This window comes from Chamaea fasciata, unplaced genomic scaffold, assembly GCF_029207755.1.
Source record: "Chamaea fasciata isolate MVZ Bird 193981 ecotype frontalis unplaced genomic scaffold, bChaFas1.0.hap1 SCAF_24, whole genome shotgun sequence".
NCBI classification, from domain to species: domain Eukaryota; kingdom Metazoa; phylum Chordata; class Aves; order Passeriformes; family Sylviidae; genus Chamaea; species Chamaea fasciata.
This window is the reverse complement of record NW_027094109.1, coordinates 173992-194678: the sequence shown is the minus strand read 5'-3', so window position 1 is coordinate 194678 and position 20687 is coordinate 173992. Positions and strand designations below refer to the sequence as shown.

General features: G+C 43.3%; 1 protein-coding gene across 3 annotated transcripts; it reads left to right on the top strand.

Moving 5' to 3' along the window:
* The first annotated feature begins 156 nt into the window (after positions 1-156).
* On the top strand, positions 157-18221 carry NFRKB (nuclear factor related to kappaB binding protein). 3 transcript variants are annotated; one of them, XM_066203398.1, is made up of 26 exons: positions 157-182; positions 765-1041; positions 1455-1656; positions 1748-1875; positions 2947-3121; positions 3316-3417; positions 3987-4060; positions 4474-4558; positions 4795-4975; positions 5174-5282; positions 5741-5867; positions 6822-6887; positions 7836-7915; positions 8000-8040; positions 8458-8518; positions 9345-9519; positions 9854-9960; positions 10395-10518; positions 10903-10979; positions 11606-11826; positions 12321-12615; positions 13296-13514; positions 13947-14723; positions 15560-15666; positions 16407-16542; positions 17280-18221. In XM_066203398.1, exons 2-26 carry the CDS (start codon positions 919-921, stop codon positions 17403-17405), a joined length of 3918 nt encoding a protein of 1305 aa, XP_066059495.1. In that variant the 5' UTR covers positions 157-182; positions 765-918; the 3' UTR covers positions 17406-18221. The 3 variants fall into 3 exon arrangements, with proteins under 3 accessions (XP_066059495.1, XP_066059494.1, XP_066059493.1); XM_066203397.1 differs by lacking the exon at positions 157-182 and adding an exon at positions 386-470; XM_066203396.1 differs by lacking the exon at positions 157-182 and having other exon boundaries at positions 809-1041; positions 8461-8518.
* Positions 18222-20687: the final 2466 nt, after the last annotated feature.

Below are 20687 nucleotides of genomic sequence, written 5' to 3'. Positions count from 1 at the left end.
GCATTCCACAACTACTGTATTTTTAGGGGAACTTAAAGCCTCGTCCTCTCGCAGGCCACTGCGCTATCGCGGGCCGCGGTGACTGGGCGCCGCGCGCAGGCGCAGTGAGTACGGCGAGGCGGGGCATTCGCGCAGGCGCGGCAGCGCCGCCGCCTTCCGCCTTCGGCTGGGCCGCGTGAGGGGTATGAAATAAACCTGTTTTCTCTGTTTTCTTCGCTGTCCCACCCCGTTTTTAGCGGGTTTTTATTGCCCTTTTCTTTATTTCGCGTGTTTCGTGCGTTTCTTCGCAGCTCAGAGCGGCTCGGCTGTGTCGCGCCGGAGGGGACGGGGCTCCTGGCCCTATCACACGTTCAGCCTAAGACAAACCCCACTTTAGACCTGTGACCTTCGGTTCTGCACCTTAAAACCGCCTTCAGGATTTAGATGTAGTCTGTCCTGGTGTTTAACAGTGTTGAAAACAGTTTCTGCAGGTGGGAAGGAAAGTGAGATGGGTCAGCTGTACTTCCCAGTCTACCTGTCTGGAAAAGCACTTCTCCATTGGCATGATCTGTGTTGTAATTGAAGAGTAAATGCTAATGCTTCCATATGTGTGCTGTATATGTATGTATGGGTTTTTTATATATATATATGTGTGTGTGTGTGTGTGTATATACATACATATATACGTGCATAAATATACATATACATATACATATACATATACATATACATATGCATATACATATACATATACATATACATAACTTTGCTATATATGTATACAGGTATTGCAGGCCAACTCCGCAGCTTCCATTTAAACAACCACCCATCAAAGGTGGCTCCTCCGTCACTCGTCACGTCCGGATGGGTGTATCTGGGTTTGGCATTTTTATTTGTTGAGAGTTTTGCTGTCGTTGTCCGGAGCAGAAGGGGTGGAGGATGGATTCCCTGGATCACATGCTCACAGACTCCCTGGAGCTGGAGGGCAATTGCACACGGATCATGGAGGATTGCATGCTGGGCGCAACCCGGGTCAGTCTGCCTGAGGACCTCCTGGAGGATGTGAGTACTGCTGAGACACTTCACCTTATATAACCTCTATGTAAATTACATGTTTAACTCTCTTTTGGGAGCTTACAGAGCAAACTGAAAAGGAGAGGTGTTTCTGACTGCCTTGGAAGAAGTGTCAAGAATTGACACTTCTTTGATTCATTTCAGGACAATATCTTTTAAATCAATTCTGTTATGTTCTTATTATCTTAAAATTACCTTTAAGAAGATTGTTACAAGCTTTGAATTTATTTTCTTGTTGCTAGTAGTATCAATTTCTTGACCTTTCCTTTTTATGCTCTGTTGTTTCCTGTGTTTCATAAAACACTGTCTCATGACTGCTCTTACTTAAAAAGCATCAAGGGCTAGAAAATGATCAAGGATGTGGCTGCATTTTCTTTACTGTTGTTTCTTGCTTTCTTTAGCCTGAGATCTTCTTTGAGGTTGTCAGCTTGTCAACATGGCAGGAGGTCCTGACAGATGAGCAGCAAGAGCACCTAAAAAAATTCCTGCCTCACTTCCCTGAGAACAACCGAGAACATCAGAACAAGCTCATCTTGGCACTGTTCAGTGGGGAGAACTTTCGGTTTGGGAACCCGCTGCACATCGCCCAGAAACTCTTTCGGGGTCAGTCAGCCTTATGAGCTTCCCTGCGGGTTTGGGGCAAGTTCTCAGCTAGCAGCTGAAAACCCAGCTGCGTGTTTTGTCTTTGTTACAGATGGACACTTCAATCCCGAGGTGGTGAAGTACCGGCAGCTCTGTTACAAGTCACAGTACAAGCGCTACCTGAGTGCCCAGCAGCAGTACTTCTACAGGCTCCTTAAGCAGATCCTCGCTTCCCGCAATGTGAGCGTGCGCTGGGATGAATAACTTGTTTTTATCAAAAGTGTCTTGGTGCAGTCACAGTTCTCTGAGGCCTTTCCTTTAATGAACTGAATGAGTAATGCTTCTGGATTTTCCAGTGGCCCAGAGAGAACTACAGACCCATTGTTATATTTGCAGATTTCAGGTTGTATAGCTCTCATAGCTCTCACTTGTGTGTACCGTCTTCTTTTCATGTCCGCCTTGTCCCCACTTCCTGCATTTGCTCCTTTGCAACATACCATTTTGTTTATAAGTCATTCTGTCTTCATTTGTTTGCCATTTCTGAAACAAGTACAGTTGCTAAATACAGTTACAGTTAGAAAATATCTGGATCCAAACTTCTGGTTCTCATGCCTGCAAATCCCTGGTAAAGTCTTCCCCTATGGATACTTCTTTGAGCAAATTGTTGCCAACTGAAATGTGTTTATTGCTTATTTATCTTTCACTACACTTAGACATTGAAACATACAGTATGTAGGGATGAAGAAGAAAGTTTGTCTTTACAAAATGCCCTACAGTGTTGTGGGAAATAGAGAATCCCAGAATGGTTTGGGTTGGAAGAAACCCTAAAGCTCATCTCATTCCAATCACCTGCCATGATTGGACAGCTTTCACTAGACCAGGTTGCTCCTGGCCTTGAACACCAGGGCATCCACAACTTCATTGGGCAACAATATGGAATGCGTAGGAACTTAGTTCCTCTGTAGCCAGGAGAGGTAATTTTTTTTTCCAAAAGAGACAGTGTTCTATGTCATTGTTATATATTTGTGTGGAAACTACACCTCACACCAATGATTTAAGTTCTTCTCAACAGTCTACATAAACTGACAGATAGTATTATGTGTGCAGAAAAAGGTGCAGAAATTTCACCTTGTTTTTTTTTTCCCCTTTAAATGATGGTCTAAAATGCTAGGTTTAAAATGCTTCCTAAGGTATCCCTTGTACAAATTTCAAGTGCTGATGGCACCGCATGCTAACCTTGCTGAAAGTATCTGACCTGGCTTACAGCACTGTAGCTGACATAGCTAATGTCACATGAATCTCTCCTTTCAGCACTTGCTGGAATTAGCCAGGAAAGGGGGCCCTGACATGACCCTAAGGAGAAAGCAGTTCCCACCGACATATGACTCAGAAGAACGAGACAGACGGACGCATCGGCGCTACTTGAAGATCCTGAGGGAAGTGAAAGAGGAGTGTGGAGATACTACCTTGTCTTCGGATGAAGAAGGTAATGCCCTGGGCTGAACTAAAGACTCCCAAGTGTGAATGGAAGACAGACACATTTTTGATGTGAGGACAGAGCCTTTGATAAAAGATTGGATTCTAGGCTCTACTTCCACTGGCTGTGATCTAATGAACACATGGTAATAGTTACACAGATTGGTGATGGGTCACACAGAAGTAAATTTATCTCTGTTTTAGATCTAATCTCGTGGCCTCCAAGTTCTCCAGCACGCTGTTCAAGTCCACCAGTTCCCCTGAGAGTGATCCCCACGTTGTCAACCTTGGACATGAAAACTGCAGGTAAGAACCAAACAAGGGGTCAGTATGGATAGAGGGGGAAGAATTACCTTGAGACCCTGCAAGAAATTACCTTTAAAATCTGGTTTTTTTATGGGAAATCTTGTAATGCTTCATTTTTGCAGTCTCCAACAACAGTTGGATCTTTTCCTAGTTTAATCTTTTTCTTCTTGCAAGGCCAGTATTTGAACACAAGAGTAATAGTTTCTGTAATACTACTGATTCCTCTCTTGTATTTTGCCTTTCGTGGTTGAAGCATTTTACCTTTCGTGGTTGAAGCATTAGCATAGTCCAGTTCAAAATACTTGAGAATCTCTCCTAAAGTGACTGTAATCAATTCTACAATCTCTACAAGCTGGTTCTAGCTTCTTTCCTCTTTCATGCTTGCATCAGCAGTGAAATCTGATAACTGATGTTGAAGCATTGAAAAAATGAAAGAAATTCATATATGGAGCAATCAGTTACTGAAACTTGGAGATTGCTGAAAGTGTAAAGGGATAGAAAATGGCATTCCAAGAAATGTGGAAGGTAACAGCAGTGGAAAACTCTGCAAATAATTGTTTTCATTGCAGACAAGATAGAACTTGGGGAAAGCGATTTAAAGATGATGTTGAAGAAGCACCATGAGAAACGAAAACGTCAGCCTGTAAGATGTTAAAAAGTCTTTGGGGATGGGACCACATTTTATCTTTGATGTTTTTATCTCTTTGCCATAAAGATCATGGTACTTCTGAGTGAGAAAATGATTGCTATTTTTTGTGTGCACCCACCCAGCAGCCCTTTAGTGTAACCTGGGTTCAGTTGTCAGTGTATGGATGCAACTCCTGGCCAGGTTTATCTGGATAAAAGGATTTTGTAATTTTAGTTATGTGTTTTGGGGCGACAAAATTTTGGATGTCAGGGTTAGAAGACTTCCCAGCTTTTGTTGTGGAAAATAATTTAATAAGATGATCCTGATTGAGTTTGGTGCATTTTAGTACTTGGGTACTTCTTCATCTTGGTGCTGTCTTAACACTTTGTCCATTCTCAGTTTAATTTCTCTCCCATTGTCCTGTACAGGATCACCCTGATCTAGTCACGACAGATGTGACCCTTGAGGACATCATGACTCGAGTGAATGCTGGCAGGAAGGGTTCCTTAGCAAGTCAGTGGATCCTTTGCCTTTTTCATTTCATATATGTTGCTTTAAAAACTAGAGGTTTTCTGTTGAGGGGAAAAGTAAAGGTTTATGACAGCAGCTGGGGAGATGGAATGATTGAGGTGTGAACAAGTGCACACAACATAGATTTCTAGATACATACTTAAATTGTTTATGAGTCTCAATTAAGGTACGGTAAGAAGATGTCTAATTATTCTTTTTAACTCTAATCATATCTAAAGCCTTATTTGACCCCGCGACCTTCAAGAAAAAGGTGAAGGACAAGGAAGATAGGAAAAAAAAGAAGCCGAAGATTATTAAATCTGAGGTGGAAGATTTGGCTGACTCTCTTGGCAATGCAGATGGACTCCCATCAATGTCTCAGGATTTTTCCCCCCTCCCTCTGTCATCTGTCAAAGAGGAGTAAGTGCTTCAGAGGGCCCTGAACACCTTGCATGGATGGAAAAAGCAATGTGTTTCAGCTCACACTTTTGTGGGACTGTTGCAGGCTGTGTTTTGGTGCAGTTTGGGATGTGTGAAATGTGTGGTATTCATCTTTGTATATGGAGGTGAATATTTACTCAGGGAATTTACTCTGCTTGTGTTCTCTTTCATTTGAAGACCTCTTGAAGATATGAAACCATGCCTTGAAATAAATGAAATATCATCCAGCTTCTTTTTCCTTCTTTTGGAGATACTGTTTCTGGAAGGACCTGCTACCCTCTCAGTGGTAAGGAACCACCCACTTATCCAGGAATCTTTGCATGAAGGAAAATCAAAGAATAGAGGAGCTTATAGCTTTGTAATAGTGATTTTTCTCCAGACTTACTTTGCTGTAAATTATAATAAGATTTAGATTACATATTATAGAAGTTAAACCCTCTGGGAGTGCTACCACATTCTCATTTTAACATGTTTCAGGAGTTTAGTCAGTTGAATCTGTGATTCTTTCCATACTCATTCTATAGATCATAGTTCAATATATTTTATATATTAAGGGCAGAGATGGGGAAGTGTTTTCCCCTTCTTTGGTCTGTGGTTACTTGAGAAATCAGGTGACTATTTCGCATACATAAAAACCTTTTTGTCCCCTGGTAGGAGGATATGTTCAGATGGTTTGTGTTCTGTGAAGACAGTCATAGTTTAAAGTGTGAGATCATTAATAAAATAATTCTTTTTCCTCTTCAGCTTGAAGATAAAGTTCTCGATTGGCAATCTTCTCATGCTAGTGCACTAAATAACTGGTTCTCCTTTGCCCCTAATTGGTCTGAATTGGTTTTACCTGCCTTGCAGTATTTGGCAGGCGACAGCAGAGGTAAGAAGAGATGTTAAAAATACTAATACACTGTTCTAGTCTAAAGGTTTGCATTATAGCTTGAATCAACTTTTCATTCATCACCACAGTAAATCCCTGTATTGCTGGCAGCGTTTCCATGATAGGCTGTTTGGCTGACATGTCTTGGTTGTGGTCAACTTGTTTTGCCTGAAGATAGTAGATAAGACCCAGTGTGATTCCCAAGTATGTGAAAATATCTCTGAAATTGCCTCTAGACAGAGAATTTCTCATATTCAGGTCGTGGCTTCAGGAAGGAATTAGCCTTTTCCCCCACAGTGGGAAGTTGTAGTTGTCTTTGGAGATAATAAAGAATGAACTAGATGATGCCCTGAGCAATCCACTGAAACATGAGGTTGGCCCACCTTGGGCTTGGGCCGGCTGAGTTCCAGCCATTCCTTTCAAACTGAATTATTCTGTGGTTCTGATTTGCTTAGTGGGAAGTTCTAAAGGCAGAGACAGAGTAGATTGTGGTGGCCTTGCAGCATATTGTCCATAATGCTGGTGAATACTGTAAATCCCAAGTTGTCTTCGCATGAGCCCATGAATTTTCACTGTACAAAAACAGTCCCTGGGGCCTCATATTTCTTTTTCCTCTTCATCCTGAAGATTAAGTTGTCAACAGGCAATTTTCTCATCCCAGTGCACTAAATAACTGGTCTGAACATGATGAACAGCAGGAACAGGCTCTCAACTGACAGCCTGTTGTTGGAAGGCTCATTATCCTGTTCTGTTCTTTCCTTGTGCTTGCCCTTATACTCTGGAATGCTCACCTTCCCTTTGGGCAGGGATAAATTTAGAGATGCATTTACATAATCATTTAAAATGCTCTATCTGTCACTGTGAGTCTTTAACTTGACAGTTTGCCTTACCTCAGTAGGATTTTGAGGTTGGACAATTGTATAATGTCCCTGACGTGCACATATGTCATTGTAGATGCTCCTTCCAGCTTCTCACCTTTTGCTGAATTCAAGGAAAAAACTCAGCAATGGAAATTGCTTGGTGAGTACCTTGTATTCTTCTATGATGTGTACTAAAGGTTTGTTGTTTCCTCCAGGACTTTACTTTTCTTCTTGCTGAAGCCTGGAGAGAAACAGAAACAGAGCTCTTAATTCCATGGTTAGGCATTTTGTTTTTTTTAGCTGAGCTAATACGTGGTTTGGATTTGAGGTGTTCACAGGACGTCAGTATAAGCAGCAGACAGAGCATAAATGAACAAAGGCACTGGGCTGTATTTCTTTTTGTTGCTGACTCAACCATGTTTGTCAGCATTCAAATTTGTCTGAACACCTCATATTTTTCCTTCTATAGAGCATACCTCTCATGATTCAGAATAATTAGTGATTATTTCCATTGCAAAGAAATCAAGCTTCTCTGTAGAGCAAACTGATACTATTCTCATTTTTAAAAGCGGGAACCAAAGAGCAAATGGATGATCAATGTGCTTAGGCTCATTATTGAACTGATTGAATTACAGATGCTTTGTGTTTATGTTCATTCCTTTAATTTACTGCACAGAATTTTTCATTCTTAATTATGGTGATTCTAGTGATCATATTTGCAGGCTTAAACTGGCAGAGATTTGGAGTCAGTAAGCTTTTCCTGTGATCCCTTTCACAGTTTTTGGTGGAGGTTATGTAGGCAAGTGTTTCTGCTCATGGATTCAGTAACTGGGATCACTTTGGCGGGTGGGAACAGGTGAATGTGTCCCAAACAGCAGCTTGCCTTTTGTGGTAGGAGTTGAAGCACCATCCTTTGTACCAGCACAGGGGAATCACTGGGATTTAACATTTTCTAAGCCTGGAGATGTTCAAATATTGCAGTTTGAACATCTACGACTGGTAATGCATTGAGGAGGGAAGGGAACAGGAGATGACTGGGAATTACAAGCACCTGGCTTCTTAACAATTAAAAAACTCCTATTTTTACCTTTTCATGATTTCTTACTAGGTAGTTACCAAGATCATGAGAAGGAACTGGCAGCACTGTTTCATCTCTGGTTGGAGACCAAAGACCAGACTTTTTTCAAAGTGAGTCAGACAAAAATCACCTTCTAGAAACACGAAACCTGACTGTGTTCTACCCAACACTGAAATTTCTCTCTTTTTCAATAGGAAAATGAAGACAGCTCGGATGCCATGCCACTGCCCAGAGTGTAAGTGTGTAACACTGCGTGAAAGCCTCTGTACTGCTGCTGAAGCTGTGAGATTTGGGCCTTGTGCCTCTGGATCTTAAAAACAATTTCACATTGTGGGGCAGGAGAAAAATTGATAGTTTGATTTTATAAATGCAGGAACTGAACTTTAAAAAGTCAGCTGATTTTATCCAAGTTCACATATATTATCAGAGCAAAACTGCAATCTAGCTTAGGTTCTGATAATGAGATTATTTATAGTCCTTACTTGTCTTCAGGTAGTGCACACAGCATATTTTAAGATCTCTGCAGGGCTTTCTTTTGTTACCATAAATGCTGTCAGAATTTGTTCAGAAGAATTTGCAGAAGGATGAGGGGATTCATCCTTTGGGACTGTTGTGGGCTTGTGCTCAGAACTGATGGTGCCCTTTGTTTCAGAAGGACTGACTATGTAGTCCGGCCTAGCACTGGAGAGGAGAAACGGGTGTTTCAAGAGCAGGTAAGAGAATCTTCATTTTAAAGGCACTTGCTGAAACAGTTGGCCACTAAACCATGAGAATTTGTGAGGGATGGTGGTGTTATACTCTATACAAATGTAGTTAATGTGAAGAATTGGTATGTTGCTTCTGCCTTGAAGTCAGTATCTTGGCCTTGCGTAAAACTTGCTAATGACATAGCCTAGCTGCTTGTTTCAAAACCATCAGTATTTCCAGTGGGTAAAATTAATTTGGTAAAAAGTAATTGGATAAAATTAACGAAATTGATAGTGTCGGTTGTGCCAACCCCGCTGTCTCCTTTGCCATCCCCCACCATCGGAGGATGACTTGTCTCTTTATTTTTTGGGAATGTATGTGTGCAAGCAAAAAATAAGTGTCAATAAGTGCACCTGTCCACTTAGTTATCTTGTCTGTAGTAGATGCAAGTGGGAATTAGAGAGAAAACACATGATGGGGATTCTTCTCCCTTCTCTCCATGTGCTGTCTGCAGAGCAGAATTTATAAGCTGAATTTTGGAAATCTCTCTTTAGCCAGATAAACGGAGGAAGGGGAAGAGGACCGAAGGTGTATCTCTTGTATTCCTGGCACCTCTCTAGTCTGTGCAGCTGCTTGACAGTGAATGCGTTGCACCTGCACACCTTGCTTAGGTGGAGCATTGTGTTTTGCATGAAGTAGTTTGTGATTTTCTTGATCCAAAATAAGTTTATATTTGAGCCTTTAGTTTAAAAATGCTTTCTCTAGAGAATGATAACAACTTACCTTGTAATATAACATAAGGCTTTGCTGTATGTTTCCTGGTAATATCAGTGCTCTTGTGTCCACCTCCAGGAGCGTTACCGTTACAGCCAGCCCCACAAAGCCTTCACCTTCCGAATGCATGGCTTTGAGTCAGTTGTTGGTCCTGTGAAGGGGGTGTTTGACAAGGAAACCTCCTTAAACAAAGCCCGGGAACATTCTCTCCTGCGCTCAGACAGACCAGCATATGTCACCATTTTGTCCCTTGGTAAGGTCATGGCCAAAAAAGCTTTTTTAAAGAAGAAAAACATTTTTTTGACCCCTCAAACAAGAACTTTAGGAATCTGCATTGGGAATGAATGCTGTTCCCCAAGCTCGTCACTATTGGCACAAAGTTGGCACAGTTGATGTACTTTAAAATCATCCTTTATAATCTCTCTTCATATTTTTGAGGGATTTTAGGGGCTAGATTTTAGTAAGTAGAAACTGTGAGAGCAAGGGTAATAGAGCAGTCCCAAAATGTATCTGGAATATGGTAAGGAGTACCTGAGTACCGCTGCCCAGTTACAGCTGGAAGTTTAAGCTCTGGTTTTGTGTTTCAGTTCGTGATGCTGCTGCTCGACTTCCAAATGGAGAGGGAACTCGAGCTGAAATCTGTGAGCTGCTCAAAGATTCCCAGTTCCTAGCTCCAGATGTCACAAGTGCTCAGGTAAGTCAGATGTCATGTCTGGCCTCAGATTCTCATAAAAATACACTGCATGGACCCAGGCAGCATTCAGTGGCAAAAGCCCAATAGTTTTTATGCTGATGTGATGAGCAAAAGGGAGCTGTGTACTACTATGCTGAGCTGCTGCAAAACTGCACCAACTTTGAATGATGAAACACCAGCTAGGAGAGCCACAGAGTTAACACTGTCATAGAGCTGCTCACATTTTAGATTGAGGAACAGCCAATTTTCAGAGCTTTGGTGGAAGCTTCATTTAACCCAAGGTGGCAAACACCATCCAGTGCTGCAACATCTGCCTTCAGTCCTCACTCAGATGGAGATTGCTCGCAGCTTACTCAGGTTTTATACCAAATAGGATCACTTTTCTGGCTAGTCCAGCTAGGGATATCTTGTAATCTGTGAATTCTGAACTTCAGGTTAACACTGTTGTTAGTGGTGCTCTGGATCGACTGCATTATGAGAAAGATCCCTGTGTGAAATACGATATTGGGCGGAAGTTGTGGATCTACCTGCACCGGGACAGGAGCGAGGAAGAGTTTGGTAAGCACTGGTTGGTGATACCTGAAGAATTAAAAATGTTTATAAAGATGGATAATGAACATTAATTTGTCGGTCTAGCTTTTTTTTCTAGTCAGTTTGCTCATGTTAGTCTTTCAGCACTTAAACCCACTCTTAGAGAGCAGTGTGTCACTTTGAAGCATTTGTTTGAAAAATACCATCCCACGTGCAAGAACTGCAGATGTATGGTGCTTATGTGTCTTATTTTCAGCCTTTTCGGCTAATTTACAAAAATGTTTTTCTTTGCACATGACTCTGTGTGTTTAACTTCTTGTCTGAAGAAGAATCTGCGGCTCTTCCTTAGCCTCTTACTTAAATCAGTTTGCTTGTGTTTCAGGTGCTCTAACCATCAATTTGTTCTTGCAGAACGGATCCATCATGCTCAGGCTGCTGCAGCAAAGGCCAAGAAAGCTCTTCAGAAGCCAAAACCTCCAGCTAAAATGGTAGATTTCTTTGCTCAGGGTTGAACTGCTGCTTTTGGGATTGAGAAGATTAGTCTTAATTTAATCCATAAATTCTACATCCATAGCAGGTGATGAAAATTACCACATCTGAGTTAGCAATTCATGATGTAGATGAATGTCAGTGTGCAAAATGAAGAGGGAGAGAGGGAACTTTACCTCCACCCAGCTTCCACTGCTATCCTCTCGTTTGTGCTCCCTGTCAAAAGGATGATCTTTCAGATCTAGTCTTGGGGTTATTTTGTAGCAGTGTGTGTGCAACACATCTGTTCTTCCTCTTGCTGTGCTGAAGCCATCAGGGTATGAATGTCTGATATTAAATATGTCTGAAGTACTTGTCTGTTGGCACATTAACCAAGGTGAAAATCTGCGTGTTCTGAATGTTTGTCACAACTGAGGTGCACTTTTCCCTGAGAGCAGGAGCAGCCAAACACACTAATTCATCCATGGCTGCAGCTGGGGAAAGGCAGTCAGTCATGTTTGATTTCAGGATTTAGCAGCAAGGTGTCATTCACCACCATACAGAACTCAGGTTGAAGTGCTCAGTCTACTGTAGGGTGCAGCAATGAACCCCAGATTTTGTGATGCTGGATCTGGTTTCTTTGTAGAAGTCAAGTAGCAAGGAGGGTGCTGTGAAAGCCCTCCCCACCAGCACAGCAGAGCCTAGTCAGCTGAGCCTCAGTGACTCCAGCATGCCACCAACACCTGTGACTCCTGTGACACCAACTGCACCTGCATTGCCAGCAACACCCATCTCACCTCCACCAGTGTCTGCGGTCAGCAAGAGTGTATCTGGTGCTGGGTCAGAGCCTGCAAAACCCAGCCAGAGGTACTGCTTCTGTCCCCTACGTCACTTGGGAATGCTGCTGGCTGTTTTTCAGTAATTTGTATAACTCAGTAATGAGGGAGCTAGGGTTATTTAGCCTGGAGAAGAGGAGGCTCAGGGGTGACTTTATCACTCTACAACTCCTTGAAAGGAGCTTGGAGGTTGGTGAGAGTTGGACTCTTCAGCCAGGAAACAGCAACAGGACATAGTCTCAAGCTGTTCCAGGAGAGGTTCAAGTTGGGCATCAGGAGGAATTTCTTCACAGAAAGCAGGATTAGACATTAAAAGGTTGCCCAAGGGAGGTAGTGGAGTCCCCATCCCTGGAGGTGTCCAAGGAACAAGTGGACATGGCTCTCTGTTCTGGGCTGGGTGACAAGGTGGGGATCAGTCACAGGTTGGACACGATGATCTCGGAGGTCTTTTCCAACCTCAGTGATTCTGTGATTGTGTGAATTTCCTGCATCTTTGCTGACCTACTGGCTCTGTCTTTTCTGTAGTGTTCTCCTGGTGTCTTCCCCCACCATGCCCCAGCTGGGGACATTGCTGTCCCCAGCTCAGAGCTCACAGGCACAGCTGGGGCCAGCGCCCACCCCACGTGTGATCAGTCACAGCAGCTCCTCAGGCCTGCCACAGGTCCGTGTGGTCACTGCCCAATCCAGCCTCCCAGCCATGTCCCAGCAAGCTCCAGTGGTCACACAGCAGCAGCAGCAGCAGCAGCAGCAGCAGCAGCCCACATCAGTGCCTCAAATCCGTGTTCCAGCTACAGCCACACAAACCAAAGTGCTCCCTCAGGTGAGTTGGAAGGGTAGAGTAGCTCTGACATTTGATCTGACTTGTGGTGTTTTGGTGTGATGCACAGGCATTCTGTGTTCATTTGGAGCATGCACTTACTGCAGACAAGAGCACAGAAACAGTTTTACGTATGCAATACTGTTCAGTGCTCTGTTCAGTTATTTACCTGGCATCATTAAATTAAGCATTACATTAAAAAGTCCATAGAACTTAAAATCACAGAATCTTTAAGCGTGGAAAAGACTGTCAAGATCATCAAGTCCAGCCATGAACACAGCAACACCACCATGTTCACTACTAAACCATATCCTCAGGTGCATCATCTACACAATTTTTTTAACACTTCCAGGAACGGTGACTCCACCACTGCCCTAGGCAGTCTGTTCCAATGCCTTACAACCCCTTCTGTGAAAAGAAAAAAAAAAAAGAAAAAAAAAAATCCTAATATCCAAATTGAGCTCCCTCATGCAACTTGAGGCCAATTCCTCTTGTCCTGTCATTTGTTATCTGGCAGAAGAGACTGACACCCACCTCATTACAATTCCAAGCAGTTGGAATCCTTGTAAGGGAATTCTTGTGAACTCCTGTGAACTCGCAAGCTAAGGCACAATACAGAGAAGAATCACTAGACGGTTCCTACTGTGGTAGTGTGCTCATAGTCTTTCTCCTCTCTTCCCTAGGCTGTGATGACTCTGCCTGTAAAACCTCAAAGTAGCCCTGTGCAGGTGCCAAGAGCAGGAAGCTCCATGGCCAGCCAGGCAGGTATCACTGTTACAGGGCTGCCTGCAGTGCCCAGCCCTGCTGTGAAGCCAGTGACCAGCTCTCCAGGCAGTTCTGCTGCTAGCACCTCCTCCACGACAGTCATTCAGAATGTGGCTGGCCAGAACATCATCAAGCAGGTGAGAGGGAGGGAGAGACAAGGAATTGGGCTCCGTGATGTGATTGTTTCCTCTTGTGCAGATGTGAACATTTGGGAGCTGTAACGCTGTGGCAGTTGATGGCCTGTGCAGATTGACGCAGTGCTGATTTTGTGTGTTTGAGCCCTGTTTTTACATACAGGTGAAAGATGTGTCTTGTGCAGGTTCTTTAGTCATCTCTCCTTCATTTTTTTTTGGAAAAGAAACCAGTCCCACAAGTATTTCCTACTTCGGATGGGTTTGGGAATGCCATCTGATACACATCCAGAACCATTTTCAGTAATGTACTGAGTGCTAGTCTTACTCCATGTGAATTCTAGTGGGAGCAAACATCATCCTTTTGGGAAGTTCTGCTTTGAGCGCGCCTTAGACCTTGTCCTAGTTTGACGGAACCATTTCTCTGATCTCTCCCAGGTGGCTATTACAGGACAACTTGGCGTGAAGACCCAGGCTGGAAGTAGCATCCCACTCACAGCGACCAATTTTCGGATCCAAGGGAAGGACGTGTTGCGCCTGCCCCCGTCCTCCATAACTACGGACGCGAAGGGACAGACAGTGCTGCGCATCACTCCAGACATGATGGCCACCCTGGCCAAGTCTCAAGTCACTACTGTAAAACTGACTCAGGACCTTTTCACAGCTGCTGCAGGAAGCAGTGCTGGTGGGAAAGGCATCTCGGCAACTTTGCACGTGACATCCAACCCTGTCCAGACTGCTGAGTCTCCAGCCAAGACAAGCACGGCATCTCCTGCCTCTTCTAGCCCAGCTGGAGGCACCGTGGTTAAAGTGACTCCTGACTTAAAGACTGCAGAGCCGACAAGCTCTGCTTTCCGCTTGATGCCTGCTCTGGGTGTGACTGTGGCAGATCAGAAGAGCAAAGCCATAACCACAGTGGCATCCACGGAGGCCAAGCCAGCTGCCACGATCAGAATTGTGCAGGGGCTGGGGGTGATACCCCCCAAAGCCGGGCAGACCATCACTGTAGCCACTCATGCTAAGCAGGTGCCGTCATCCTCGGCAGTGAGCGTTGCTGGCACAGGCCACACCTCCTTACCCACCGTGAGTGCCACAGTGTCCAAAGCAGTTGCTGTGGCCTCAGGAGCTGCAGGGACCCCCATAACCATTGGCACAGGAGCCACGGCTGTGCGGCAGGTGCCCGTCAGCACCACAGTGGTATCTACGTCCCAGGCAGTGAGTAATGCTGAGCTCTCGCTGGGGGTGGGTAAAGAAGGGGGGTGCCAAAATACACTGATGTTTTATGGCTGAAAACTGCTCTTTGCATCTACAGAGACTCACATTAATATGGCAGAGTCATACAAGAATTTAGGTTGTGGTGGACATTAAAGCTCATTCAGTCCCACCCCCTGCTGTGGGCAGGGACACCTTCCACTAGATCAGGTTGCTCCAGGCCTCATCCAACCTGGCCTTGAATGCTTCCAGGGATGGCGCAGCCACAACTTGTATTCTGGGTATGGGTCTGCAACTCATTTCATGGTGTTCAAATTGCAGCTAAATGCCTCCAAAAAGTCAGATACTTCGCTTATCTCCTCTTGCAAGTGAATGAAATAAACTTTGCATATCTGAAGTTCTGCCTCATGCAGCTCTGTGTCTTGCCCTACACCTTGGCAGTAATTTCCGTTGGAATGCTGTCATAGAACATTGAGAACTAGAAGTGCTTGTTACATTATTACTGATTTCCCCCTTCAGTGCTGTTTTAATGCCCACATCTGAAGGCACCATAAACTGTATTGTGGTTATATAAGCTAAATGACACTATGGTAGTTTCCTAAGGATAAAAATCATGGATCCTGTGATGCAAAGATGATGCAGATTTTCAGGGTTCAGAGGCAGCTGTGTAGTGAATAAGAGGGAGGTGAGTTTTAAGGAGCCTGAACTGGAGCACAGATGTCATCAGCAAAGCTGCTGCTGGATTCTGCTCAAAGGACTCCCACAAAGCAGGCGATGTTGTTGGGGAGTTTCTCTGCTGAGCTCCCCATGGCTCCTCACACGTTCTTCCCGTTCCCCAGGGCAAACTTCCAGCACGGATCACAGTGCCCCTGTCAGTGATCAGCCAGCCAGTGAAGGGCAAGAGTGTGGTCACTGCCCCCATCATCAAGGGCAACCTTGGCGCCAAGTGAGTGCTTTGCATCTCGTAGTTCTGCTTTGGAAATCACCTGAGAAAGGTCTGTGTTCAGTGGGTTCCTGGGGAGCAAGGAAGCAGAGGCTGGAATAGGATTGCAGTCTGTTAACAGGTCCATCAGCTGTAAGAAACTGAGTGGATATGGTGTCTGCAATGAGATTGTAATTTTTAGTTATATATTTTGAGATGCAGCTTCCAGCAAATACACCGAAGAGAACACATTCTGTGCCTTGAAAACAGCTGTTCAATTAGTTCTGTGTGTTTGAGCAAGAACTAACACACTGAAAAATAATCTGTAATCTGAAGCCATCTCTCCATTCAGGAGAAGTTAAATGCCTTAGTGAGAATTCCTCTGGCATTCAGATATTGAAGGCTTTTTGTTTATTCTTCCATAAATTCTGATAGTGTCTTCCTTAGTTAATATTTCAAGTGCTCAGCTGTTTTCTGCATTGACAAGTGTTCAGGTCTGATGAGGCTAGGCCAATGATGTCCGTGGTCCAGAGTTTATGGGTGTGATTTGTGTGCTAAATTTATTTTCTATCTGTTATAAATACTGACATAAACTTGTCGCTAGTGTATTTGCCAGTTTTATGGAGGGAAAGAAACCCTCTACTTAAAACACTGAGTACATATGTAGAACTGTAATCTACTACCAATTGAAGAATGGTTTGGAGTTGGAAAGATCGAGCCTGCTGTTCTGTTTATTAACCTTTCAACAATTATTTTTCCTGTAGCATCAGTGGATTAGGCAGAAATATCATCCTGACTACAATGCCAGCGGGGACTAAACTGATTGCTGGGAACAAGCCTGTGAGTTTTCTGACTGCACAGCAACTACAGCAGCTGCAGCAGCAAGGCCAAGCCACACAGGTAAGGGCACCGAGAATGATCATTCTCTTTGCTTTTTTATGACTTAATATCTCCATGAGGACTTTAAACTGGATACATGGGTTGCGGAAAAAGAGCAAGCACACAGCTTGGTTGTAGTGTCTGCCTTAAGCACATGGAATCCATCATCACCTTTACCTTCTCTCCATCCAAATAAAGTTTTTAAATGTTTTTGAAGCACTGCCAGTATAATGAATGTAAAACCAAAGCTTCTGTCAGAATTTTTATATATACTCAGCAGTCTTTGTAGTGCTTTGTACTTTGGCTTTTGTGGGTCACTTTTTCTTGAAGAAATCACGTAACTGCTTTGCATATCCATCTTTCTGGATGAACACTGGAAACCTAGTGTTCTGTAATTCCAAATAATTAATCTGCATTGACAGCTGATATAAAGAGTCAGTAGAAGGGAGGTATCAATGGATCCAGGTCCTTCTTAACATGTGTAAAAGCAGCTGACAAACAGGTTTTTATTCAAACTAGTTTTCAGGCCATCCTTCCTAATCTGGAAATCTCCTGTCACCATCTCACGTGGGCAGTGGATGGAATAATCTTATTCCAACAGATTCTGTTCTGGCAGTGTTTGTGGTGCTTGGTGTTGTTCCAACAACTGAGTTTTTGTTGGCAGCAGAAGCAAGTACTTCACCAGAATGCAATGCAGGTTCAGTCACTCTGTCACCAGGTTGTTCTTCACAGGAGTTTTTTCCTTCTGTTTCATGCAGGTGCGAATTCAAACAGTTCCAGCCTCCCATCTCCAGCAAGGAACAGTCTCTGGCTCTACTAAAGCAGTGTCTACTGTGGTTGTGACAACAGCTCCGTCACCAAAGCAGACACAGGATCAGCTGTGAACACTGGTTTGAACATGGATCACTTTTTAAGAACTTCCCTGAGCCTGCTGTCATCCTCCATCCAACCAACCACCTGAGGATCCCTAACCCCAGCCATGGCTTGGGATTGGACTGGCTTCTCCCGTTGCTTCTCCAGGGTCAGCACTGTGATGTCTGGGTAGAAATTCTCCAGAAAAAAAAACATGCTGTACCTGCAAAACAAAACATTTCAATCCAGATGCATAAATCCAGCTTCTGTGGAATTGATGATTTAAGAAATGTCTTCCTGTTCTTTTTCCATCCGAAGGACTTTTGACAAATACAGTTCCTGTGCATTTTCAGTTGTAGACAAAGCAGTTAACCTTGATCTTCATTATGCAGGGGAAGTTGCTTGGAAGGGGTTATTCAGTGGCTTTTCAAAGTCATGGAGAAGATGTCTCCTTTTACTGGAGTCTGCTGTCACTGCTGTTACCTAGTGACTCAGCCTGGTGTATTTGACACCAGAGTTATTGTAACTCACATCCATGTCAGGTTGCTGTCAAAGACAGGGTGAGAGTCAAGGTGGTTTTTTGCTGTAACAGAGTGAGTGACCATGGGGGAGAGGGAGAGGAGATACAGAAAGTCACTCACTGTGCGAACAAGTCTTGTCAGCAAATGGGACTGTAGTGGAAAGGAAAAAGTTGATGTTGACAAGAAAGATCCTCTTAGTTTTCCTCAACAAATAAACCTTTTTATCAGTGGAAACTAACTGTACCTTGGTTTAAAAGGTTGGAATATGTTTTCAAATACACCCAAACTGTTGTCTCTTGGGTTCTGAAGAAATACTTTAACCCGTGACCCTGGCTGTTAGTTTTGGTTTTACTTTTACAGTTTTATCTGTGTAAATATTTCTGAATTTTGCACATAGTGAAGATGAATTTGTGACTGTTCTGACATGACCTTGAAGCTGAGTGAGAGCAAAAGATGTGCTGGACCAGGAGAAGAATAAAAATGTAGAAAGCCTTACAGATCTCTGCCATCTCCTTTTGGTTCTATACAGTGTGTTTTGTGTACAATCATTGTCCAGCTTGCCTGTCCATCTGGTCTTTCTGGTAGACTTTTTTAAAAAAAGATGGTTTTTTGCTCCAAGTTACATATTATAGAATATAATACATTTAAAGAACCAAATTACGCAGTTCAGGACTGTTGTGGTTGGAGCTGTGTGTGTGTTACTCTTTTGCTGGGCTTCAGGCTGGATGGGGTTGTGGATCTTTCTGTACTGTATCTAACCCACTTCAGAACAGCTTTGAAGGAAAACAGGTATTTCAGTAAGAAGTGGCTGGATATAAATACTGAGTTAGCAGTACACATCAGTTCAGCATTTGAAAGCAAGTGCTTGAATTATGGTTTATATGCTGCAGGAACAATTTGGAGTGATAAAGGTTTTCTATCCTGCTTTGTAATGTTTTATACATGTTTTGCACTTTTATCAATCAGGAGCCAGCAGAAAGATTGTGATTTGGGAGGGAGGTGAGGACATTCCAAAGTCCTTTTAGTTATGACGTTAAAAGAAGAAATTAAGGAGGCACCAAGTAATTTCCTGTTACTGCTTATGTGAAAGAGCCTCTAAATTCAAAACATAATCAAGATAATCCTGCTATCTTCTGTTCATAATTAATAAATTAATAACCTGCAGTCAAGTAGTGAAAGATGGTTACATTGTCAAGACGCTTTAATTTCTGTCAATTCTCATGAGTGTCTTGCTGGACACAGGAGGCTTTGGCAGTATTAAGTTTAAGAAAACAAGAAACCTGCATCTAATCTCAGAAGTTTAGTGTGTCTCAGGTGGTTGCTGCTGATTTTAAGTGTCTTGCTCTCGATCACCATCCTGCTTTTGAGCAACCTTTGCATTCTTTGCAAAAGAACCTGGATGCTTCTCTTAGGTTCCTGCTCTTCTATTTTGAAGTCCAGTTTTGGGGGAAAAGAGCGTTATGCACTGCATGGGCTTCTGATTTTGAATGGCCATGTGCTGGCTTGGATAGCGTGAGAAACAACTGCTCACTTTAAAATTTTAGAAGGTTTATTAAACTTTAACAAATACAAGAAAGGACTGAATAAGGAAAAATTACAGCACTGAGAGCATGGGACTAAAACGCCATGTGCTCGACCACAAAATGGCTGCACCGCCTTTTATCGTCCTGGTGCTGCATCTGGTGACCCTGGCCGCTCCCAAAGTCCGTCAGTCAACTCTTCTTCACCGTCCGTTGTGGAGACTGCGTTCTTGAAATTTGGTTTGAGGTCAGGTGGTGCCCCCTGGTAACCAGCCAGCCCTCCCCCAATGCCCTGACTACCAAGGCGATCCAGTGCCAACAATACGAGGGCGAGGGGAAAGAGGACTGTGAGGAGAGCATGTCACAATAACGGAACTATACATCAGTAAAACTTCTCTTAACATGCACATAGTATTCATCCCTTAATTGTGAGAGCCAACCATTGCATTTCCCATCTATAACAGTAGGATGTGTTTACTCCTAGCTTCTAAGAACAAAGTACAGCCTGTCATGATTCAGCTGCCACTTGTCTGATGAGCTGCTCCACTCTGGTTGAAAAATAACCCCTAAGCTACTTTACTTCAAGAGCCCTTGTTTTTAATAAATAACTTTTTAACTTCTACGCATGAGGCAAAACCGCAGAGAAGGTTTCTAGTGGTTTTGTGAGGTGTGCTCAGACTGGGGGAGGGTATGTATAAACATGTTCCAGATGGTGTATGCTCCGACACCCTCTCACTCTGCAGCCTAAAAGCTGTTCTGGATGAATCCTGCAGTACGAGCTGCAAGGGCAACATGCAGGGGAAGAGAGCCTAGAGAAAATATTTATACTGACATTAGCCATTTTCCACCTGTCCTTCCTGAAACTAAAGGGGCATTCAGCCTGATGAATCTCTGCCATTACCTTTTCTAGTTAAAAAATTAAGTACAACCTGTTTTTGTCACATTGAGATGCTCACTAGGTATCAAAGAGCCTTGTTTATCTCCTAAAAGCTGTGGATTAGGAGTTTATTTCCACCAAGAGAAAACTGTGTAAAACCTGCTGTAAAAAACTGAGCATGCTGCACAAACAGCCACAGGCCATTTAAAACCTTTCTAACTTTTGTTAGAAAAAAAGTTAGAAAGGGAAATCTGTATTTATACACCTCAGTAGGATGCCCTCATAACCCCATGAACTCATCTTGAGGTTACCTCAGGTGTCCTTTCAAAAGAACCATTAACTGGACATGTTTTACAGTTGATCTTCATTTTCCTAATAGCTTTGAAAACACTGACA